The 18,934-nt window shown below is 42.0% G+C and overlaps 2 protein-coding genes across 7 annotated transcripts in view; one reads left to right on the top strand and one right to left on the bottom strand.

The window, feature by feature from the left end:
- ncor2 (nuclear receptor corepressor 2) overlaps window positions 1-6,116 on the top strand; it is a 101,451-nt gene extending 95,335 nt beyond the window's left edge. For all 6 annotated transcript variants that reach the window (XM_074671369.1, XM_074671371.1, XM_074671368.1 and 3 more), the window contains 7 exons: window positions 95-270; window positions 1,081-1,215; window positions 1,782-1,924; window positions 2,030-2,083; window positions 2,254-2,445; window positions 2,935-3,111; window positions 3,207-6,116. In XM_074671369.1, coding sequence (XP_074527470.1) covers window positions 95-270; window positions 1,081-1,215; window positions 1,782-1,924; window positions 2,030-2,083; window positions 2,254-2,445; window positions 2,935-3,111; window positions 3,207-3,403 — 1,074 coding nt within the window. In that variant the 3' untranslated portion in view covers window positions 3,404-6,116. The remainder of the gene's footprint in view (window positions 1-94; window positions 271-1,080; window positions 1,216-1,781; window positions 1,925-2,029; window positions 2,084-2,253; window positions 2,446-2,934; window positions 3,112-3,206) is intronic.
- Window positions 6,117-7,263: 1,147 nt separating this feature from the next.
- On the bottom strand, window positions 7,264-18,691 carry rflna (refilin A). The gene is made up of 4 exons (XM_074670370.1): window positions 18,381-18,691; window positions 17,912-18,266; window positions 10,458-10,570; window positions 7,264-10,317 (listed from the first exon to the last, which is right to left on the bottom strand). Exons 2-4 carry the CDS (start codon window positions 18,128-18,130, stop codon window positions 9,984-9,986), a joined length of 666 nt encoding a protein of 221 aa, XP_074526471.1. The 5' UTR covers window positions 18,131-18,266; window positions 18,381-18,691; the 3' UTR covers window positions 7,264-9,983.
- Between the last annotated feature and the right edge of the window lie 243 nt (window positions 18,692-18,934).

The raw sequence follows: 18,934 nt of genomic DNA, 5'->3' as shown, positions 1-18,934 counted from the left end.
CACCAGTCACAACATTTATCCAGAAGAGATACTTTCAACATATTCTGAACGTTAGAGTGTGAGCCTCCTGATTGACTGAGCTTTACGTTCACAGGAGGTGATAACTAAAGACTACACCAGGCAGAGTCAGCAGCAGCAGAGCTACCACGGCTCTCCTGTCCTGGACCTGACCCGTCCACCGAGTGCCTCCCAGCCCCCACCCACCTCACAGGAGTCTGCTGCAGGGCCCAGATATGTGGATGGTCTTGGTGGAGATCGAAACAGAGACCGGTAGGAGCCACTGTCAGACACGATTACTCTGTGACAACAGATATACATAATCTTCACCTTTCTCTTCCACTTATGCTTGTGATTATTTCAGTCAGAACGCCCCAACTCTGCTCAACTTTGTCAACCAGACAAAGCATTTTTGTTTTCGTAACTGGCTCATCATAAACAAAGCAGCAGAAACTGTAAACTTTAGAAATGCCCTTAGTGTCAATCCTTTTTTGATCTATTTACCAAAGTAAGTAGATAAAGATGTCTTTGTTCTCACTAAATCAGGTGAACTTGCTGATGATTGCCAGAAAAATGATAAAAGAAAGCAAATGAAGTGTTTAAATGCTAAATCAGTATTGTTTGCTCTTCAGAATATTTAAGACATAAAGAGAGCTTCAAGGGAAGCAGCCAGTTTGTTTGAAGGTTTTGGATTTACAGGTTAAGATTAATTCAGTATTTATGGTTAACATGGTCTTTACCTGGAGCCAAATACTTTCGACAAGTTCGACCTTTAAAAGCACTGAAGCTCTTTGATTCTTCAAGGAGACACTTGCTTGATATCACTTAATCCACTTTCTAACTAAAAATTTACAGTATTGTTATCTGCCACATTAAAAAAGCTGTCAGTTGGAAATCATTGCGTTTATGTTGGACACTCTGAGTGATTAAACAAAAGACCTTTCTAGGCTCATACCGGAGTCCACAGTCTGGTGTTGACCAGGAAACATGGTTTTCATAGTCAAAGTTTTATCTGATTTGACTGACAAACTTCTTGTTTGTGTACAACCTTAAATTAATATGTAAATCTGTTTTTCTCTGCAGATCTCCTCCTCAGCCCAAGTCGTCTCCGGTCAGCGTCTCAAATGACGGCATTGAACCAGTGTCTCCTGCTGGAGCAAACTCTGAACCTGAAGTCCAGGGAGGGGCCTCCTACTCCAACAAGCTGGGGGAGCAAGGGTAACTAACAGCTAACACTGCTGGAAACATCCGCAAACACTGTGCAGACAGTCATAAGGTTATCACACATCTCAGAGTTAGCCCTCAAACCTTCCTGTTTGGGCGTGACTTGTGTTTTTAATTTTTGATGCACAAACTGGAGGTTTGTCAGTTTAGAAAATATCTTTTACTTAATGTGCCTCAAACTACAGCTGACATCCTTGCATTTCTTTCAGGGTATCAAGCTAAAATGTCCCTTTAAATACACGTGTCTGATTTGCCTTTTTGGGCCAGTTTCTGTGTATTTTCCCTTTTTTTTTACGTCTGTCCTTGTGTATTTGACTGGCTGTTTCAGTATTGATCAGCTGTCACTCAGTGATTCTGACCTCTGTCTGACATTAAGCAGCTGAGTACATGTTTGGTGCATCATTTGCTAAGAGGCTGAGTGATACAGTGTGATAGCAGAGCCAGAGGTGAAAAGGTTTCATGTTGGAATATTCATGTTGCTTACTGCCGCTTTAATTATGGAATAACCCGGCCTTCGTCTGTCTGCATGTGCTGACCTGGATCTCTTCTTCTTCTTCCAGGATGGGCTCCCGTTCCCCTCCCAACGCCTCCCAGCACCCAGCTTTCTTCAGCAAGTTAACCGAGAACACGTCAGATGTTGTGAAATTGAAAAAACAGGAAATGATTAAGAAGATGACTGTGGTAGGAAACGAAGGAGACTTCAGTAAGTCAGGCTCCAGCACAGCAACATTCAGAAACACTCTCAGAGGATGTTTTGGAGATAGATTTGTTAGAAAGAAAAGACTCTGATTTCTTTCCTTTTTTTCAGACTCAGGTCAGCCTGGAACAGAGATCTTCAACATGCCGGCCTCCACAACTGCAGGTAAGCTGTTCATTTATCTCAGTAGTTGTTTTTTATTGTCAGAGAGAAGCTGGTTATGACTCACTTTTATGTGTTTTCCACGCTTTAGAAAAAGTAGAAATGATGATCTCTTTCTTGATGTCTTTCTCTCTGTGATCACCATCTGTAACTCTTTAACACTCCTCCCACAGGACCTGTGAGTGTCCGAAGCCACCCGCCACCGGAGGCTCCGGGTAACTCAATCGGTCTGGAGGCGATCATAAGAAAAGCCTTAATGGGCAAATACGATGACCAGTCTGACGAGCGCTCTCCAGCTAACACTGCTAACATGGTGGCGTCTGGCGTGTCTGCTAACCTGGCTGGTGAAGATGGATTCTCACAAGGTTAGACATCCTGTGAAAAGTTATCATCTCGTCTTTGATCTGCACAGTACAGACTTTCAGAAGCCGTGAAATTTTTTTATCAGCCTGGGATGACTTTTAGAAAAGATGAAAAAAACTCCTTTTAAAGAACAGTCTGATCTGTTACAGAGGTTTGTCCCAAACTTTGATTTGTCATCAACCATCCTTTGATCAGTGCGGCCTCTGTTGGCTGTTTAGGGGCCCAGAGTGATCAGTCTGAAACATCAGATCTGCCCCTCGGTGCCGCTTTGAAAACTTTTTTCCTTCTTTGAAATCCTCAGACAAGTTGTCAGTTTTTGACTTGTTTTATGTTTGTTGATGGTTTTGATTAGCGTCTTCTTTGTAAATATTTTCCAAGATGATCACAAAAACTGTTATGCATCAGCTCTCAGATGGACCCCTTCTGAGCCTGAAGGGTTCATCATGTGTAACTGAGATGCTGTGTGCTGAAGCTCTGCCTCTTGTTTCCAGGAGGAAAGTCGTCAAAGGGCAGCGGACGCTCAAACGGCCGGAAAGCCAAATCTCCAGGACCAGGTCTGTCAGGGGGGGAAAGACCGTCCTCTGTATCCTCGGTCCATTCTGAGGGAGACTGCAACAGACGAACCCCTCTCACCAACCGTGTGTGGGAGGACAGGCCTTCATCCACTGGTACAGAAACTGTCTTTTAGTCTCTTTAAGTCAGTCCTTGTCAGTTTTTGTAAAACGAGAGACAATGATAACTGATCCATCTCTGCTCTCTTCAGGTTCAACTCCGACTCCCTTCCCTTGTAACCCATTGATGATGCGTTTCCCCAGCGGCACTGTGTCAGCCCCCTCCCCCTCCTCTGGGCAGCAGGGAGGCCAGGGACCTGGGTTGGCCCCAGGACAGGGTCGCTCCTGGGAGGAGGAGCCCAAACCACTGCTCATGTCTCAGTACGAGACCCTGTCTGACAGCGAGTGACCCAGACATCCACCACACAGGATCCACTAACAGTCAACCAATTCTGCTGCTGCAGCCACACATGCACACACACACACTCACACTCACACATTCACATACATGCCCACACACACGCATGCACACCTGATGGCACCTGCAGACCTCCCTGCACCATTCCACTCTGCATTTCCTCTGTCAGTCATCAAGAAAAGCACCGTGTCCTCCCCTCACACACCTGAGACAAGAAACAGAAGAGCTGGAACACTGCTGCTCTGTGTGTGTGCATGTGTGTGTGCGTGCGTGTGTGTATGTTAGCACTTATGCATTCACTCCAGGACTACTCTAAAGGACAAATCACTTTTTTTTTTTAACTTTACTACTTTTCCTCACTGGCCTTATCAATAAAGACACATTGACCTGCACCTTTTGGGTGCAGCACTCTGATGTGCTGACACTTTTTGTGGAGGGGACTTGGAGGGTGTGTGTTGTGAACCTGACGATGACTGCGCCAGTGACAGATTTTTGAGCAGCGACCGGCACACCTCTCATGTTCCCTCACGGTGGACTCCACTACAGAAACATGTGCGAGGGGGACAAGAGGAGAATCAACATCCTGTTTTCCTTTTTTTGGTTCTTTCTTTTGAATTCAGTCAGTCCAGTCCTGTGTTTGGAACGTGAGCTGAGACCTGTCGTACATTTTGATGGTGAACTTTTGATGGTGTCATTTGTTGTCTATTATCTGCAATGATGTATCTTTTTTGGGGAAAAAGAGCCGGGGGCAGAGATTGTAACATGGGAGGGTCATATCATTGGTTTACAGGGTAAACATGCTGTTCATGCTGATGTCATATATTCGGGGAGGGAGGGGTCCACAGGAACTGAGAAGGCCTGTTGACTTCAGGCGTCCACGTGGGGAGAGATGATTTGCCAGATGGATGGCACTGAAACAAGTGACACTTTCTCACTGATTTTATATTAACCATGTCTGTGTTTGTTCGCAAAGTTTTTGAATATTAAGCACTTAGTTGTCGAGCTGTTCACAAAGGCATTTTTAAGAATCAGTGTTTCCTGGGGCAGGTGAAAAATGAACTCATGAATAGAAATCCCATCATGGAGGTATCCTTCAACACCTGTCTGTTAAAGTTTCGGTTTTGATATTCTTCACTGCTCCCACACTTAGAGCGACAATCACATTTTGACGCTTCGAGCAGGTGCAGACAAACCTTAAAGCTGCTTTCAGACAAGCTCCACAGCATCTCTTGGAGTCTGAAGAGATGATGTGAAAAAAGCCATCTTTCTCTTACCTTTGGTCCACAGCGGGGTCGGCGTCAGCTGGCAGGCTTGAATCCACTCTAGGAGCTGTTATGACGGTCTGACCTCTGACCTCTTACTGCCTCGAAGAGACGCTGAAGCCCAACTCTTTGTCCAGGCAGGTTTTTGTACAGTAACCAGATATTCCTAGGGTTAAGTGCCATTTATTTTACATTTACAGAACTGAATTCATCCTCTGATGCACAATTCACTGCTTCTAGCCCCTCATGATGGGGGGAAAACTGTCCACGCAGGGAAATCTGAATCACAAACAAAACGTCCTCTTTTAAAAAACTTTTTTGTTGTCTCCATGTCTAGTATGGCCGTAGCTTTTAGCAGTTTCAGACTAAATTCAAACAAACTGTACCACAGGGATCACTAAGCCAGGTGTGTGTAAGATGTTTTCTCCGTGAGTCCTCTCACATTGTCAAAATTACTTCATCATGTCTCTTGTCTTTTTCGGTCAGATGAGGTTGAGGGTGATGATTGCACATTTCCAACATTTTAGCCGTGTTTGAACACAGACCCCTCTTTGTTAATGTGGAATAGTCTGATTTTGTGCTATCAGGGGGCTTCTGTCCTCTGAGCGCTCTGAAAGATTGTGAACATGCTGAGGGTTTATAGAAAGATAAACCTCTCACAGCTGTTTTTCACTTTGTCACAGCACAAACATTCACCGTTATAGGACTACCTCCTCTCCCTCCATCGTCATACCTGTCCTTGGTTAATCTTAAAACACGCCACATCAGCACGATTCTGTTTTAAAGTCTGCTTCGTTTTGTTAACTTTTTTCCCTATAAGGACACGTCATAATTTCCTTGTGCAGAGCAGAAGTTTGTGCATCAGTCTGTCTGTGTTTATCATTTATCCACTGATGAAATGTAAGAATGTGACGGTAAAACAGACTAAGCCATATCCAGCTGCTCCCTCAACAGTTGACGGACTCACACATTGTTTTTAAAAAGTATACTGAAATGAGTTTTAACATGCATCCTCTTGCTTTTTGTGTGTACAGTTTGTTTTTGATATCAGCCATGTCACACATCAAAAACAGTCATTCATGGCATCAAAGTTGATTTCTGACGTGTTCCCTGGACTGTCCAAACATGGGTGGGGTTTTGGGGGTGGGTGGGGGTGGGATTGACATAAACAGTACATTCATTGTTCAACCATTTTGTGCATAATGATTTTTTTTTATTATTATAACCCACTGTATAATAGCAAGGATTGTATATAAAACTGAAGAGATGTAAATATTTATGTGGCTTGCTTCAAGGTTGGTATTACGATGAAACAAAAAGAAAAAGAAATATTCACATGGTTAAATTCTACATGCCCACCAGCAAGCTTTGTGGATAGCAGTGTAAAAATGAAAACAAAAAAGACACTGCCTTAATGTTTAAATAAAAAGCTTATTGCCATTCATGGTCTCAGAGTCGAGTTTATTTATCCTGTTTATGTTTGCGTTGATGCGTTGATCAAATTTATCCTGCGGGGAAACGTGTCAGGATGAAGTAATGAAGGTAAAGTACCACCAGGGGGCAGTGTTGGCATGTTCTAACATTTCCTTATAGATGTATAACATACCGGAGGAGAAAGTTAACATGTAAATCAGTTGTTTATGGTGCAGTCACTTTGAGCATGATGTTTTGAACACCTGATGTAACTGATTATTGATCAGCTGTTGTAAAAGATTCTCACCTTTCTGATCTCCGCAAGGTCATGATGCTGTAAATGTAATAACCAGGCTTCCTGTCTCCTTATTTGGTTTATAATGAAGATTTTAAGCAATATCAGTGTACCCCCAGCCTTTAGAGGAGTTTTTTTTAGTATTCTGTCTTTACAGGAGAGCAGTCATGGCGTGATTGTACACACTCTCAAACTTCAAGGCGTTTTGCCTGATTGTGGGTGTTTTAATATGGTGTTTTTTTAATATGGACTTTCCCATAGTCCACTACTGCAGATTTTTCTGTGGTAGTTTGCCTGAGATGATGGCAAACTTGGTGAAATGCACTCAATACACTGAAAAAGGTATCATAAAAATTGGCTACAAGCATGATTTATAAGTAGATGATGAAGTTAATAACTGATACATTTCTGTTTTGTAGACTTTTTGTGTATCAGTAAAATGAATACAGTATGATTGTTTGCTTTTAGGTTATGCTAAGTTACACCTTGGATGTCAGCTTCTAATTTAAAGGGACATAAAGTGTCTGCTAATTCTCCCATGTGCACTCACACACTGCAAGTCCGACACCATTCAAGTCCATGGGGCACGGGGAGTTCAGTATTGACCTGCATCAGACCCGTAAACTGATCATGTGTTTTGATTGTGCAGCCCAGTTTGTCCTGAGAACTTCTCCAGGACCATATTTTCATAAATCCTACCTTGGCTTTGGATTAAATAACAGGATCAGAGCAAAATAAGAGGGCCTCTCTGTGTCTGGAGAACTTCCTTTCCCCCTTATTTCAGAGCCATAATAAATAAACTTGTGCTCAGCAGGAACATCCAGTGTCCTGTGATCAGAGTTTGGCAACAAATGCAGTCAACACAAAAGAATTAGGGTTTGGGAATCTCTTTTTTTTATTCAAGGAGGATATACATCTTTTTAAATTATTTCCTTTGATCAGAACAGGAGCAATGATTGACGTACAAAAATATAAAGAGAATTATGAAGTGCCTCGATGCCACATATACAACAGGAAAATATTTTACAGTTACAAAATCAAGTGTTCGGAAACACAAAAGTCTCTCACATAGAACCACCGACATGTCAAACACCCAGCAACTTTCTCTCATCGCTTTCTGACATCTCTCTCACAGACCATCAACACGCTCCAAACTCTCCATCATCTCACCAAAAAACTTACAGCTTTCTTACTTTGCTCTTTGTTTCTCCACTAACCCTCTGTAAAACACTGTGCCACCTCACAGAACTGATGCAATACCCCACCTTTGTGCCCTTTACTTCTGTTTACCTTTACACCTTAAGGTTTTTTCAAACTATATATAAAAAAAACCCCAAACAAATGCGCAAGCTCAGGACCTCGACTTAAAGTTGGGAAACAATAAAATAAAACTAAGACGATTTGAGGTAAAGTCCAAAGTTTCAATATTTGCCACGCTCAATAATCTTATTTCTTACATATTTATATTTATCTATTACAAATCCTACAGCTCTGCTACAGAGCTCGTTTTTCAAATTATCTGTAATTAATGAAACTGCAAGTGATTGGATAAAGAAAAGTGAAATGAAAACAAGCAGTTCAGATCTATTTTACATCTTCAGCTAGGACATGTGGTTCCTCTACTCCTCTTTTTACATTTCTGTCATTTATGAGTTAGAAACTGCCTAACAATGATGGCCTGATGGAACCTGAAACGACATTGAAAACACTGTTTCAACAACGTTTTGTGCCTTTCAGCCAAGTTTAAACCAAAGTATTAACAGTTTGAGATTTCTATGTCACTGAATTTGCAGGAAGGTGTTGCTAAACTGCAGTTTAATATGAACAGCTAGAAGCCAACATGACAGGTTAGACAGGTTAACGTTAGCTTGTATAACCACAAAATAATAAGATTATAATCAGTTTATATTGTGATTTAAACACATAATTTGGTACTGAAGATGATTTTAAACCCAATCTTGCAGCAACAGGCCTCAGATTTCTATAATCTTTGCTCATTGTTTTAGACGAATTAGCAAACAACGTTAGCTAGGATAGACAGCTGGATATTGAATGAATACCTGCAGTGTGATCTTCAAATGCCTCGAATACTCACATACAGCACAGTGTAAGCTAAAAGGTCAAACAAGGATCCAAAGCAAAACTTTAAATATTGTTTTGTTCTCTTTTAACTTGTATATATTATTTTTGGGGGTAGGAGCTAACATTAGCTAACATTCTCTACATCAGTGAAGTTTTTCATTGACTGAAACTTGGCTATGAACAAACTTTAGAGATTGATTTGCTACAGCATGAATCTTATTTTTGAAAGGCAAAGGGAACAGGAAAAAAAGAAGAAGAAGAAGTTATTTTTCTGTTATTCAATCTCATTGCAGGGTCGGTGGGTTTGGGTCACAACAACACATGTGATGTGTTAAAAAAAAATGGACTGATAAGTAAATCAAACCAAACAATAGTTACCATCATCCAGGCCCTGATGACATTATCTTGTAGTAATGAACTACTGCATGTGGTCCACCACCACCAACCAATGGAGCACGCTCACTGAATTTCTACTCTTAAAGGTACAGTGTGTAGAAATGGAAAATTTAGGAGTATCCAGCAGCCTCATTCTAAATCTCAGAGTTTCTGTCAGTGAGGAGCTGGTGCCCTTCAAGAACAGGAAGCTCTTGTGATGCATTTACCACCTGATCCTACTTTTGTCAAGTTTTCACCATCAAAATCATCTCTGAAAACACTTTTTTTTGCACTTTTAGCTGGTCTTGTCTACTAATCATTGCATTTCATTTGGTGATTTAACCAGATATAAAAATATGTCTCACTCTGTTTTTCTCACGAGTAATAGTTGATTTCTCTGTTCTTTAAAGATACAATGCCTTTTCAACATTGTGGGTTCATTTGTTTGAACCATCTACGAGTGATTATAAACTTAATCGTATTGGGGTTCTTTTTATTCCCAAGCAATCTTGAATCTAACACACTGGACTTTTAAGATTAAAAAGTGATTTTGGATAGTGTGTCGTGACCCTTGTTTTGCTTGAACTCTAGTTAGAGTTTTGGAGGCTACTAACTGAATCTTCACTCAAACGTTTGAGATGTTTGTTTTGTCCCAGTATGAAGAATTGTTCCAAAAACATCAATGTTTCAAACTATCTTTGGTCCATTTTTTTTCATATGCAGCACTGAAAGAACCCCCTGCAACAGGACTGAAACAAGTGCAATAAAGCCACATTAGAAAGCTTTGCATTGGTGACTCGTCAAAAATCCTCTACACATACCGTCTCTCATACTTTTCTCGACATAAAAAGACAATCTGTTCCTCCCCTCACACTCCAACCGGAGGGAGAGCAGAGGCCACCAATTTGTCAGCTCTTGTATTAAATAAGACATTGACCCTTGAAACAGCCGGAGGAGCACCTCCATTTTTAAAGACTGCATCAGTAGAAAGTCTAAATACACGCAGGTGAAGAATCACTAAAAGGTTCCTGAAGTTTTCTCCATGATGAATAAAACAGGATCTTGAAGTATTTCCCTTTCAATGCCTTGTCCTCTAGGAACAAAGCTCGGTGAAGACCAGGATGTCCTCCCTCTGGTCTGGGCCCTACAGGTCCTCTGTATAGATGATGCAGGGACTCGTATCCTCGCTGGACTCCAGCTGCACCGTGGAGACGAACCAGCGGCGGGACCCTGTGGAGTTGTAGTTGAGCGTGGTGCGGTAAGTGTTCTTGGCGTGTTTTGGGTAGATGATGGTGGTGCTTCTGTAGCTGATGGGCCTCTGCCGGGGCTCCAGGTACACCTGGGACTTGTAGCTCCTCCAGGTGCAGTCTCGTACTGCCACCACTGTCTCGCTGAAGGAGGTTGCTGTGGGCACAGGGACACAGTAGACCTGGTCCTGGTAATGCTTGTCTGAGTCATACTTGACCTCTGAGTTACATCTGAAAAGAAAAAGGTGAGCTTTTTAAAACACTGTGAAAATAAACCACTAGGGGGCAGTGTTGACAAAAGAACATCGATCATCGAACATCGAAGTAAGCTCATTTTTTTTCTGTCATTCAAAGTGTCAAAATCCACTTACTTGATCTCCTGCTCTGGTTTGGGGTTGACCTCGATGCTTTCACCAAAGAACACAGGGTGCATGCGAGTCTTTGGGTCCTGGGCCCCTGTGGTGTTCAGCAGCAGATAGGGCAGCTGTGCAGAGGAAACACCAGAGTCACAATCTCATAAAACTCTCCATGAACTGCTGCACTGTTTGTAATCAGCCTGCCAACGTGTCCATTCAAAGAATTCCAGTAAAAAACAAAGAAATGCCAGCGTGTTTGGGGGTTTTAACAGAGCCAGTTACACAAATTAAAAACACATCACTCCCCAGCCGCTCCGGGAAAACACACTCCTTGATCCGCCCCTCATGAGAACTCATAGGGCTATTACTACAACAACAATTAGAGAGAAAACACAGCAGTGAGGCAACGCTTCCATTTCACTCCACATAATTACACTGTGTGGGTCCAGTTAAATGAAGTGTTGGTGGTAAATCTCCCTCTCACGACGTTTCATTCCAGCCCAGGCTGGCCGCCTGGAGACGTGTGACCCTGACACACACACCACACATAGATGTCGGGTCTACAGTAGGAGCAGAAATGTGAAACACACTTAAAAATGTGAGTCTCCAGAGCAGCTGCAGCCCGGCTGAGAGAAGATGATGCTGTTGGGAAACGGCAGCGTGGTGTAAAGGCTGCTCTGGTAATTTCCTTTGAAATGTAGTTTGTTTTCTTTAGCTGGTACTTTCGACTGAAAAAAACAAAACAAAAAACTTCTGCACACTGTCACTAGTAAAAGTATGTTTTCTGGTGACATCTGGACAAAACAGTGCCACTAAACACGTTAACAGGCAGCATTTCTTTCTTACTCTCACTGATTTTTGTTGAAAGTGCTAAGGGTTTCTCATGATGCTGCTTAAAGCTACTTGTTTAAATTCACACCCCCTACAGGACACAATTATCAAAGAATTAAGATGTCTCATGTGGACTCCTTTTCACACAGGGGACAAAATATAGAGCCAAAATACTTTTTAATGTTTTTTTTTTTTTAAACAGCCTTCAAATGAATTTGCTATAGTTTAGATTTCGTTTCACTCTTTTGTGATAAGTTATTCATTACAACACAAAAGGACACATTAAATACCGAGTCAGGTCTTTTGTAGATGTATTAGCTCAACACAGTTCAGTTACAGGTGTACCTGAACCTGTTTGCTTCTTTTGAAGGCACAGATACAACATCTCATGTCAGAGAGTTATGCAGAAACATTTGATGAATTAAAAACCTTGATGAGTTTAATAAGTTTTCTGTGTTGCTTTGGATTTACACTTTTTTAACCATTACCAGGAGGTAAGGGGTTATGTCATTAGAAACGTGCTCTGCTAAGGTCAAATTTCCAGATCATAAATAAAAGTGAATCTGTTTTAAAATGATCTTCTACAGATTTATTGGGACATCTCTTTTTATAGCCTGTCTGCCTGTTAGAGCTTCATCTCACAGTACGCCTGTCCTTAAAGTCATATAACAGCTCAGTTGGCTGATTTTTGGAGTGTTTTACAACTCTAAAACCAAAACAAATGCATACATTTTTCCCCAAAGTCTTCTCCGACATCAAAGTTGAACTAAAAGTCATAGTGAGAGCTTCCAGAGCTGGAGTTAATCATTGTTTTAACACTTAATCATCTGATAATTATTTCCTCATTTAATCAGTAACTGTTCTGTCGACAGGCGAGCTCTTTCTTCAGCAGCCTGCAGCTCAATCTGACCCTTTACCTCTCTCAACCCATTCCTCCAAGAAATACAGATTCAATTTAAACCTTTTTCAAAGAAAGAAATATCAACATAAACATCAAAACAACCTCTCACTTTGTCGACCATACGGAATAAGCACCATTGCACTTTGACGTTACATCATTTCTTCATTTGGTCAGTTGTCAAAACTCAGTTTAAAACCAGCCTCCTTAAGAAACTGTGAAGAGTTTTCATGTTGCATTTATTCCCTTGATCCTTTTGGACTAAATTGGTGGCTTTCTTCTGGTTAGAGAACTCCATTTCCTATGAGCATTGTCACCTACTGACGTAAAGATATAGCTCATGCAGAAGAGTGCATTTGATTTAATTAAATACATTACTGTTTACTACCTTTACTCGAGACATACTTTTTGAAGGATGCCGAGGAGGAGTGTGTTGATGTTGATGAGGCCACTTGAAACTATTCACTCTAATTAAAGTTTTCAAACTCTTATTTATTGATAGTTAGCTTACAAAAACTTACCACTCATATCAGTGGCACACTGTCTGTAACTGTGTGATCTTGAATAACTTTGATATACACACAGTTTAGCTCTTTTGTCTGTTTTGACCTTTTTTCCACAGAAAATGAAAACTCAAAATTCAAAATTCAGTTAACCTCTTGTGTGAAATGTTTAATTTGCCTTGCTATTTTGGATAAATAAGACCTAATAAGTATAATAATTAAACTTGGTCTTTGGACAGGAAGTTTGATTATTTGCATCATGAGTTCTCTATTATTTGTTTGTTAATAGAGTTATTGTTTGGAAATTCACATTTTTATTTTTTTATTTTTTCACTAAAATGGGAGAATGAGACTGTTGTGATTTCACCAAAAGATGATGTGAGCAGTGTCCTTAAGTGTGGCTAAGAGGTCAAAGTTTTAAAGAATAAAGTATCACGGGTCTGAGAGGCAGAAATGTAATGTCCACATAGGTGGACTCTGGGTCTTAAGAGGTTAAGAGAAATATATATTATTGATGATAATCCCATAATGAGGCATCAGTACAAAGGTGAGACTATTAAAAACTCAATAGAAATCCCTTATAGTGCCTTCAATGAAGCTCAGCGTATTAAGGAGAGTTAGAATTTGTAATCTGCTGGGTGGTACTTTTCAAAACATCTTGTTTTAATATATATATATGCATACATACAAATATAAGGTTTTTCATTTGATGACTTAGTTTGGGTGTAACGGTGGAAAAATATTAATTCTCCTCTAAGATTAAAAAGGTGTATTGTTAACATGTTTGAATCTCCAGCTTCAGGGACTCTTCCAAAAACTTTTCAGCTTTTGTTCTTGTTTTACAGGCGCTCTACATTTTGTTTAACGTCTGTTTTGTTTTGTTTTTTAAAGAAGATTTTGTTTGAGCTCTTTTAGCACTCACTGTGAATGAATGTGACTAATACGGAGTGTGTTTGAAGCGATATTTGTCATCAGACAGGTTGAAATCACCTCAGGATAAGACTGTACTCAGCCACCTGTATGAGCCACCTCCGCTTCAGCGTTCACCCCTGACCTCTGAGCCTCCACTGTGGGGCCTCAGAGGGACAAACAGAGCTGCACCAATCACACCCACAGCTCCTGTCCACCTCCATGAACTCAGGTTTTTTGAGCGTGTCTCCGCACACAGACCACCTCTCTGACTTAAGCAGCGCCCCGTCCACAGCTCACATTTCACACAGGGGGCTATCACATGCTGTGGTCTGGCCTCAGTCGAGCGCACATGCCACTACAGGGGACGAGCGAGAACAGGCCAAGGGCATGGCAGCTCGTCTTACCTACGGCCCCATCGTCCACACACACTTTCGGCACAGTAGAGCTGAACTTTTCACAGCTGCTATATCGCCACACAAGACTGGAAGCAGCTCATCTACGGGCTGTTTTTCTCTGCAGCTTTTTTATGACCGGCAAAACTCGAGTATGAGTATGTCTGTCCTCTTCACGCTGCTCCACCATGGAGAGCATCCCAGATATTTCTGCATGGAGCATACTGGCAACTTCTGCAAAGCAAACACTCGTGAATTGCAGGCAGGTCACCCCCAGGCAGCAGATCCCCCAGTGTGCACACAAAGCTTTAACCCCCCTGGAAGCATGTTTCTGCCCAGGAAAAACAGTCTGCGGCTGAGAAAACCCTCACAAAGTACAATACACAATGCAGAGCTGCTGAGACAAACGCCAACTCAAACATGTCGTATCCAGCTTATGCTGAAGTGAAGCCTCTGACTTTACGTCCTCAGTTTGTGCCGACGTTAATGTTACAGCATCGATATCTCAGAGTAAGGCGAATTCAGGGACAGTCATGAGATCTGGCTCCTGTCTAATCCACGGACACTTGACCGTCATCCTTAAACAGGACATGGACACGACCTTACAAAGCTGTAAAATCCCCAGATTACATGACCACCCTCATTTTAAAGACGCTTTCACTCCCTCTGGTTATTTAATAACATGTTAAGACATGAATTAGATCGTTTATCCTGCATCTGCATAAATTTGAGCCATGTCTGAAAACAGACAGGACGTCTGAGCGTTTATCTACGTTTAATTTAGAAGTGAGAGGTCATCAAACACTTATGCAATGTCCTGTGGCCGCTCTAACAAGCCCCCAACACCCCGAAATAGACCCTGAGGATTGTTCTGAGGTTGCACACGAAAACAACACTGAAATAGATTTACTAAGAGGGAAAAAAGCACGTACATGTATGTCATCTACGTCTCGCAGACTGACATTCACCCAAACAACATGAGCAAACTTCAAAACGAGTAAGTCTGATGGAAAGTTTGATTCTTTCCGTGAACACACGGGATTAGAAACACAAACCCCCATCAGATCTGAGCTTTAAAAAGGAAAAACCGCAAACAGGGCAGTCCTCCTAATCTGAACCACCAGAGGATTAAAGGACTTCTCTCTTTCTCTTTCTGTCTCTGGCCTCAGCTCACTGAATGTCACGCAACTCCCAGGATGCACTGCTGCATTTCTGAGGCCTCCTTCAGACACTTTAAAAGCCACCCCGACCTGCGCAGACATGTTCTGAAGACTCTGAAAGTAGGAGTGACCTGGAAATTATTTTCAGTCAAATCAGCCTCATTATGTCATGTGCCACACAAATCACTGCAGGATGAGGGAGGTGGAAAGAGGAGCACAGCATCGATCCCCCTCAGTTTACACGAAAAAGATCCTGTTGGCTGAATTATCACGTCTGCCTTCAGCTGCACACAAACAAACAGTTTGATTGGTTCGTTTCAACTGCACACTTTTATATTTGATCAACGTGTAAAATGTTCTCATAAACCATTTGGCTTTTAGGGGAATTCTTCCAGAAACGTCTACTTTAAATAAAAGTTAAACCTGCATTAAAATCGACACATGTAATATAAATGAGTACTTTAATGTGTCTAAGCTGAAGCCCCAGTTAATTTTCTACCACCCTGATATAAACAAACACAGCATTACTTAACCAGCCCAGGCACATGGAGGTTAACCTGAAAGGAGGACTGAAGGCTGCTGGTGCTAGCTCTGCTAATATTAGCCACACTCAGCAAACAGACAGGACATTGTTTCCCCATAGGCTCTGTGACCCCATGATTAAGCTGTGTTCAACACATTCGCCTCAATTTTGACTTTTTTTCTGACTGTGTATTTTTTTTCCCTCTAAACAAGCCAGCTTGACAGAATTTGTATGTGATTCAAAACTTGTAATAATCAGGTAAACAGCTGATGTGGAACATCTCTGATATCCTCAAAAGCTTCTCCATGCATGACATGGTGAAATAAACACAGATGACTTCAGGATGACCCGAATTCACAGATACTGGTGTCTGTTAAGGTCAAGTCCTTCAGTTTCGGCCTCAGATTTGCATTTTTTTTTTTTTTTTATTACCTGCAACTTGTTTAATGAAGACAACAGAGGATTAGAGCCACGTTAAAGCTGGAATAAAGAAAAAAAAGATTTCAAGAACTATTGTAACTAACTTGTTATGTTCCAAGAATAAATCCATAAATGTTTGAGTTGATTCTTGTAAACTTATGAGCATAACTGAAAAATTCACGAGAAACGATTTCAAGAAAGTCACTAGATTAAAGTTGTACATTAATAAGAAGAAAGTCATCAATTTATGAGATTATGATTGCAAATTTTGAGTGTAAAGTTGTTCTTTTATAAGAAATTGAGATGTAATCTTACAACAACTTGACTGTAGTAGCATAAGAAGGAAGTAATACTGTCTTTAATTCATCTGTTATTGGGCTAAAATGACTGATAGGGTGACATTAGGTGAGCAGCTAGCTGCCTGCACTGAAAAGAGGAACATGGATCATCAAACTGAACCGGTGAGGACAAACTGAACAAGCTGCCTATTAGCCTGCTCTTCCTCATAGCACAGATATTTTGTTGCTCAGTGGATCCAGGATCCAGATACTTGCAACACCATAGTGCTGATGAACCAAAAGATTGAGTTCAGTTATTTGCGAAACTTTGCAACCTTGCGAAATCTTTCCTTAGCTCTTAAAGATAACAATGTGCAATTTCTTCTTGTTATATCACAACTTCATCTACGACTTTATTCTTGTGAATATACATTTTGCCTTGTACTTCTTTCCTAAAAAATCCCCAAACCCTGTTATGAATGAGCATCTTTGAACAGGTGAGTCTGTCATCAGGACTAAGGGAGGACATGGGGACTATCAACTGGTGGAGCCAAACCTCCAATCAAACATCGACAGCTAGATAGCTCTCAATCATCTGTGCCTGGGAAAAAATTAGGTCAATGCAAACACTACACTGTCATAAGATGCAAATACTGCAGGTGCCTGAACAGGGTGACAAAGTCAGAGATGATCAAATAGAGGAAATAAGAGACAGAGCTGTAACTTTGACTGTTTATTCTAAGCTCTGCCTCATTAAGCTGGAGTGGGGATGACTTGCCTGCTAAAAACACTCAGCTTCTGAAGAAGAGCTGCAAGTTGTGTTTTCCACAGAGGCCGAGTGATCCATCAGCAGCGTGCGACCTGCTTTGAGTTTCTAAAGTTTATGGAGCTGAAAGTCTGCTCAGACCTCTCAGCCTTCTCATCGGCAGAGACCACGAAGAAGAAGAAGAAGAAGAAGAAGAAGAAGAAGAAGAAGAAGCCTGATCTGAACTCTGTAAACCACAGTGCCTGCTCTCTGAAACATGCTACCAACAGTTGTTAAGAATTGGGTTGATTGGTCCCAGTTGTAGACCCCGCAGGGAGCCCCTGGAATCCTGGCAAGGACCCCTGGGAGTCCCCGGACCCTGGCTTGGAGACCAAACTGGGCCTAATCAACCCACTGACCTCTCTGACAGCATGTGGTTTGTGCTCAGCTGATGCGCCAGAGGGATTTTTTTCTGGATTATTGGGGGACTGTGGCATCTTTAGCACAAGTGCAACATCTGAAGTCTGAAGCGGAGGAATTCAGTGAAGAGAGAAAGAGAGAGCTTCCAGATGTTGTGAGAGTAGGATTGAAGGGAAATCTGTTTCCAGCCAAACACTAAACTGCTCTCAGATTTTCAGTTTCTCCCCCAGCAGCCTCATTATTTCTCTCTTTTTATCCTTTCATTCAGGTTGTCAAAGAAGTGACTGAAGTCGAAACGACCCGTGACACAAAACACAGCCGAACCACCGCTTTCACATCACAAAACTGCCTCAAATCATAGAAGAAATCCAGCGACGTGTTTCTTACCAATTTGCCTTCCCTGCTTTCCTTTTTATAAAATCCATGATGGCTTTCGACGGGCGTCGTGCAGCTGCCGGAGCGCGACTCGATCAGACCCGGAGAGAGGGAGCAGAAGGGTGGACTGGGACTGGGGGGCAGACCCGAATCCGGACTGTCGAGCAGCCCTTCCCGGTTCTTTCCTTTCAGGCTATCATCCATCGCTTGTAAATGTAGGTGCCCCACCATCTCTGGGACGGCTTAATTCAATAAAAACAGCCAAAGACGCACCGACAAGTCTCTCGCTTCTGAAGCGCGTCGAGCTGCCGCTGCGCGCTCCTGCGTCGACAAGAAACAATCCAGGGAGACTCTCTCAGTATGAGTTCTGAAAGCAAAGAAAAAGAGTGGGAAAGGTGCGTCAAATGTTTGCCCATTTACCATAAAACAGAATCCACAGACTAACAGAGTTGGGGATTTATTTCCCCAAATGTTACTCTACCTGCGCGTCGTGATGGTATCCAACTCTATTTCCCGATAATAGTCCAAAGCGGCATGAAACACCAGGAGAAACTTCAAAACCCCGAAGTTACACCAGAGACGATGCAAACTGTTCTCTCTGAAAAGAAAAACTTTCTGAAAACAGTGAACAAGTCGCGCAAAAACAAAAGTCGTCCGTGCGTCTGGCACCGATCTGGAGAGAGCTCCTCTCTGCTCCGCTCCGCTCTGACTGTGTGTCAGTGTGTTTGTAAGCGTGTGTATTTGTGTGTGTGCGTGCGCTCTCCAGTGGAGAGCCCTCTCTTAATGATCCTGCCAGGCTTTTTCTTTTTTTGCACCTGGATCCAGTCCAGCCCTCATGATCTGGATCACTTCCATGTACAACCGACAGCGGCGTGCACGTCCTCCTTGCGCCTGCTGTACAGCAAAGAGCTGCAGAGTATGTTTCTGATCAGCGTACCTGCTGAGGAGCCTCTGGGCAAATCACAAAGAGCAGGTCGAGTGAGTACCCCCAATGAACAGTGGGTGGGAGCCAAAACTGACACAACCCTCAAGTTC

Source organism: Halichoeres trimaculatus, unplaced genomic scaffold, assembly GCF_033239565.1.
Source record: "Halichoeres trimaculatus isolate MK-OKI-2021-1 unplaced genomic scaffold, fHalTri1.1 fHalTri1_scaffold_5, whole genome shotgun sequence".
NCBI lineage: Eukaryota > Metazoa > Chordata > Actinopteri > Labriformes > Labridae > Halichoeres > Halichoeres trimaculatus.
The sequence above is the reverse complement of the archived record's forward strand: the minus strand, read 5'-3'. Positions and strand labels throughout refer to the sequence as shown.

Bases quoted from the DNA above. Each gene is read 5' to 3' on its own strand.
- rflna (XM_074670370.1), bottom strand. From the start codon at position 18,130: ATGGTGGGGCACCTACATTTACAAGCGATGGATGATAGCCTGAAAGGA. The intron at 10,571-17,911 runs GTAAGAAACACG...TCCTCTGCACAG, and splicing joins AAAGCAGGGAAGGCAAATTG to CTGCCCTATCTGCTGCTGAA. The intron at 10,318-10,457 runs GTAAGTGGATTT...TTTTCTTTTCAG, and splicing joins AAACCAGAGCAGGAGATCAA to ATGTAACTCAGAGGTCAAGT.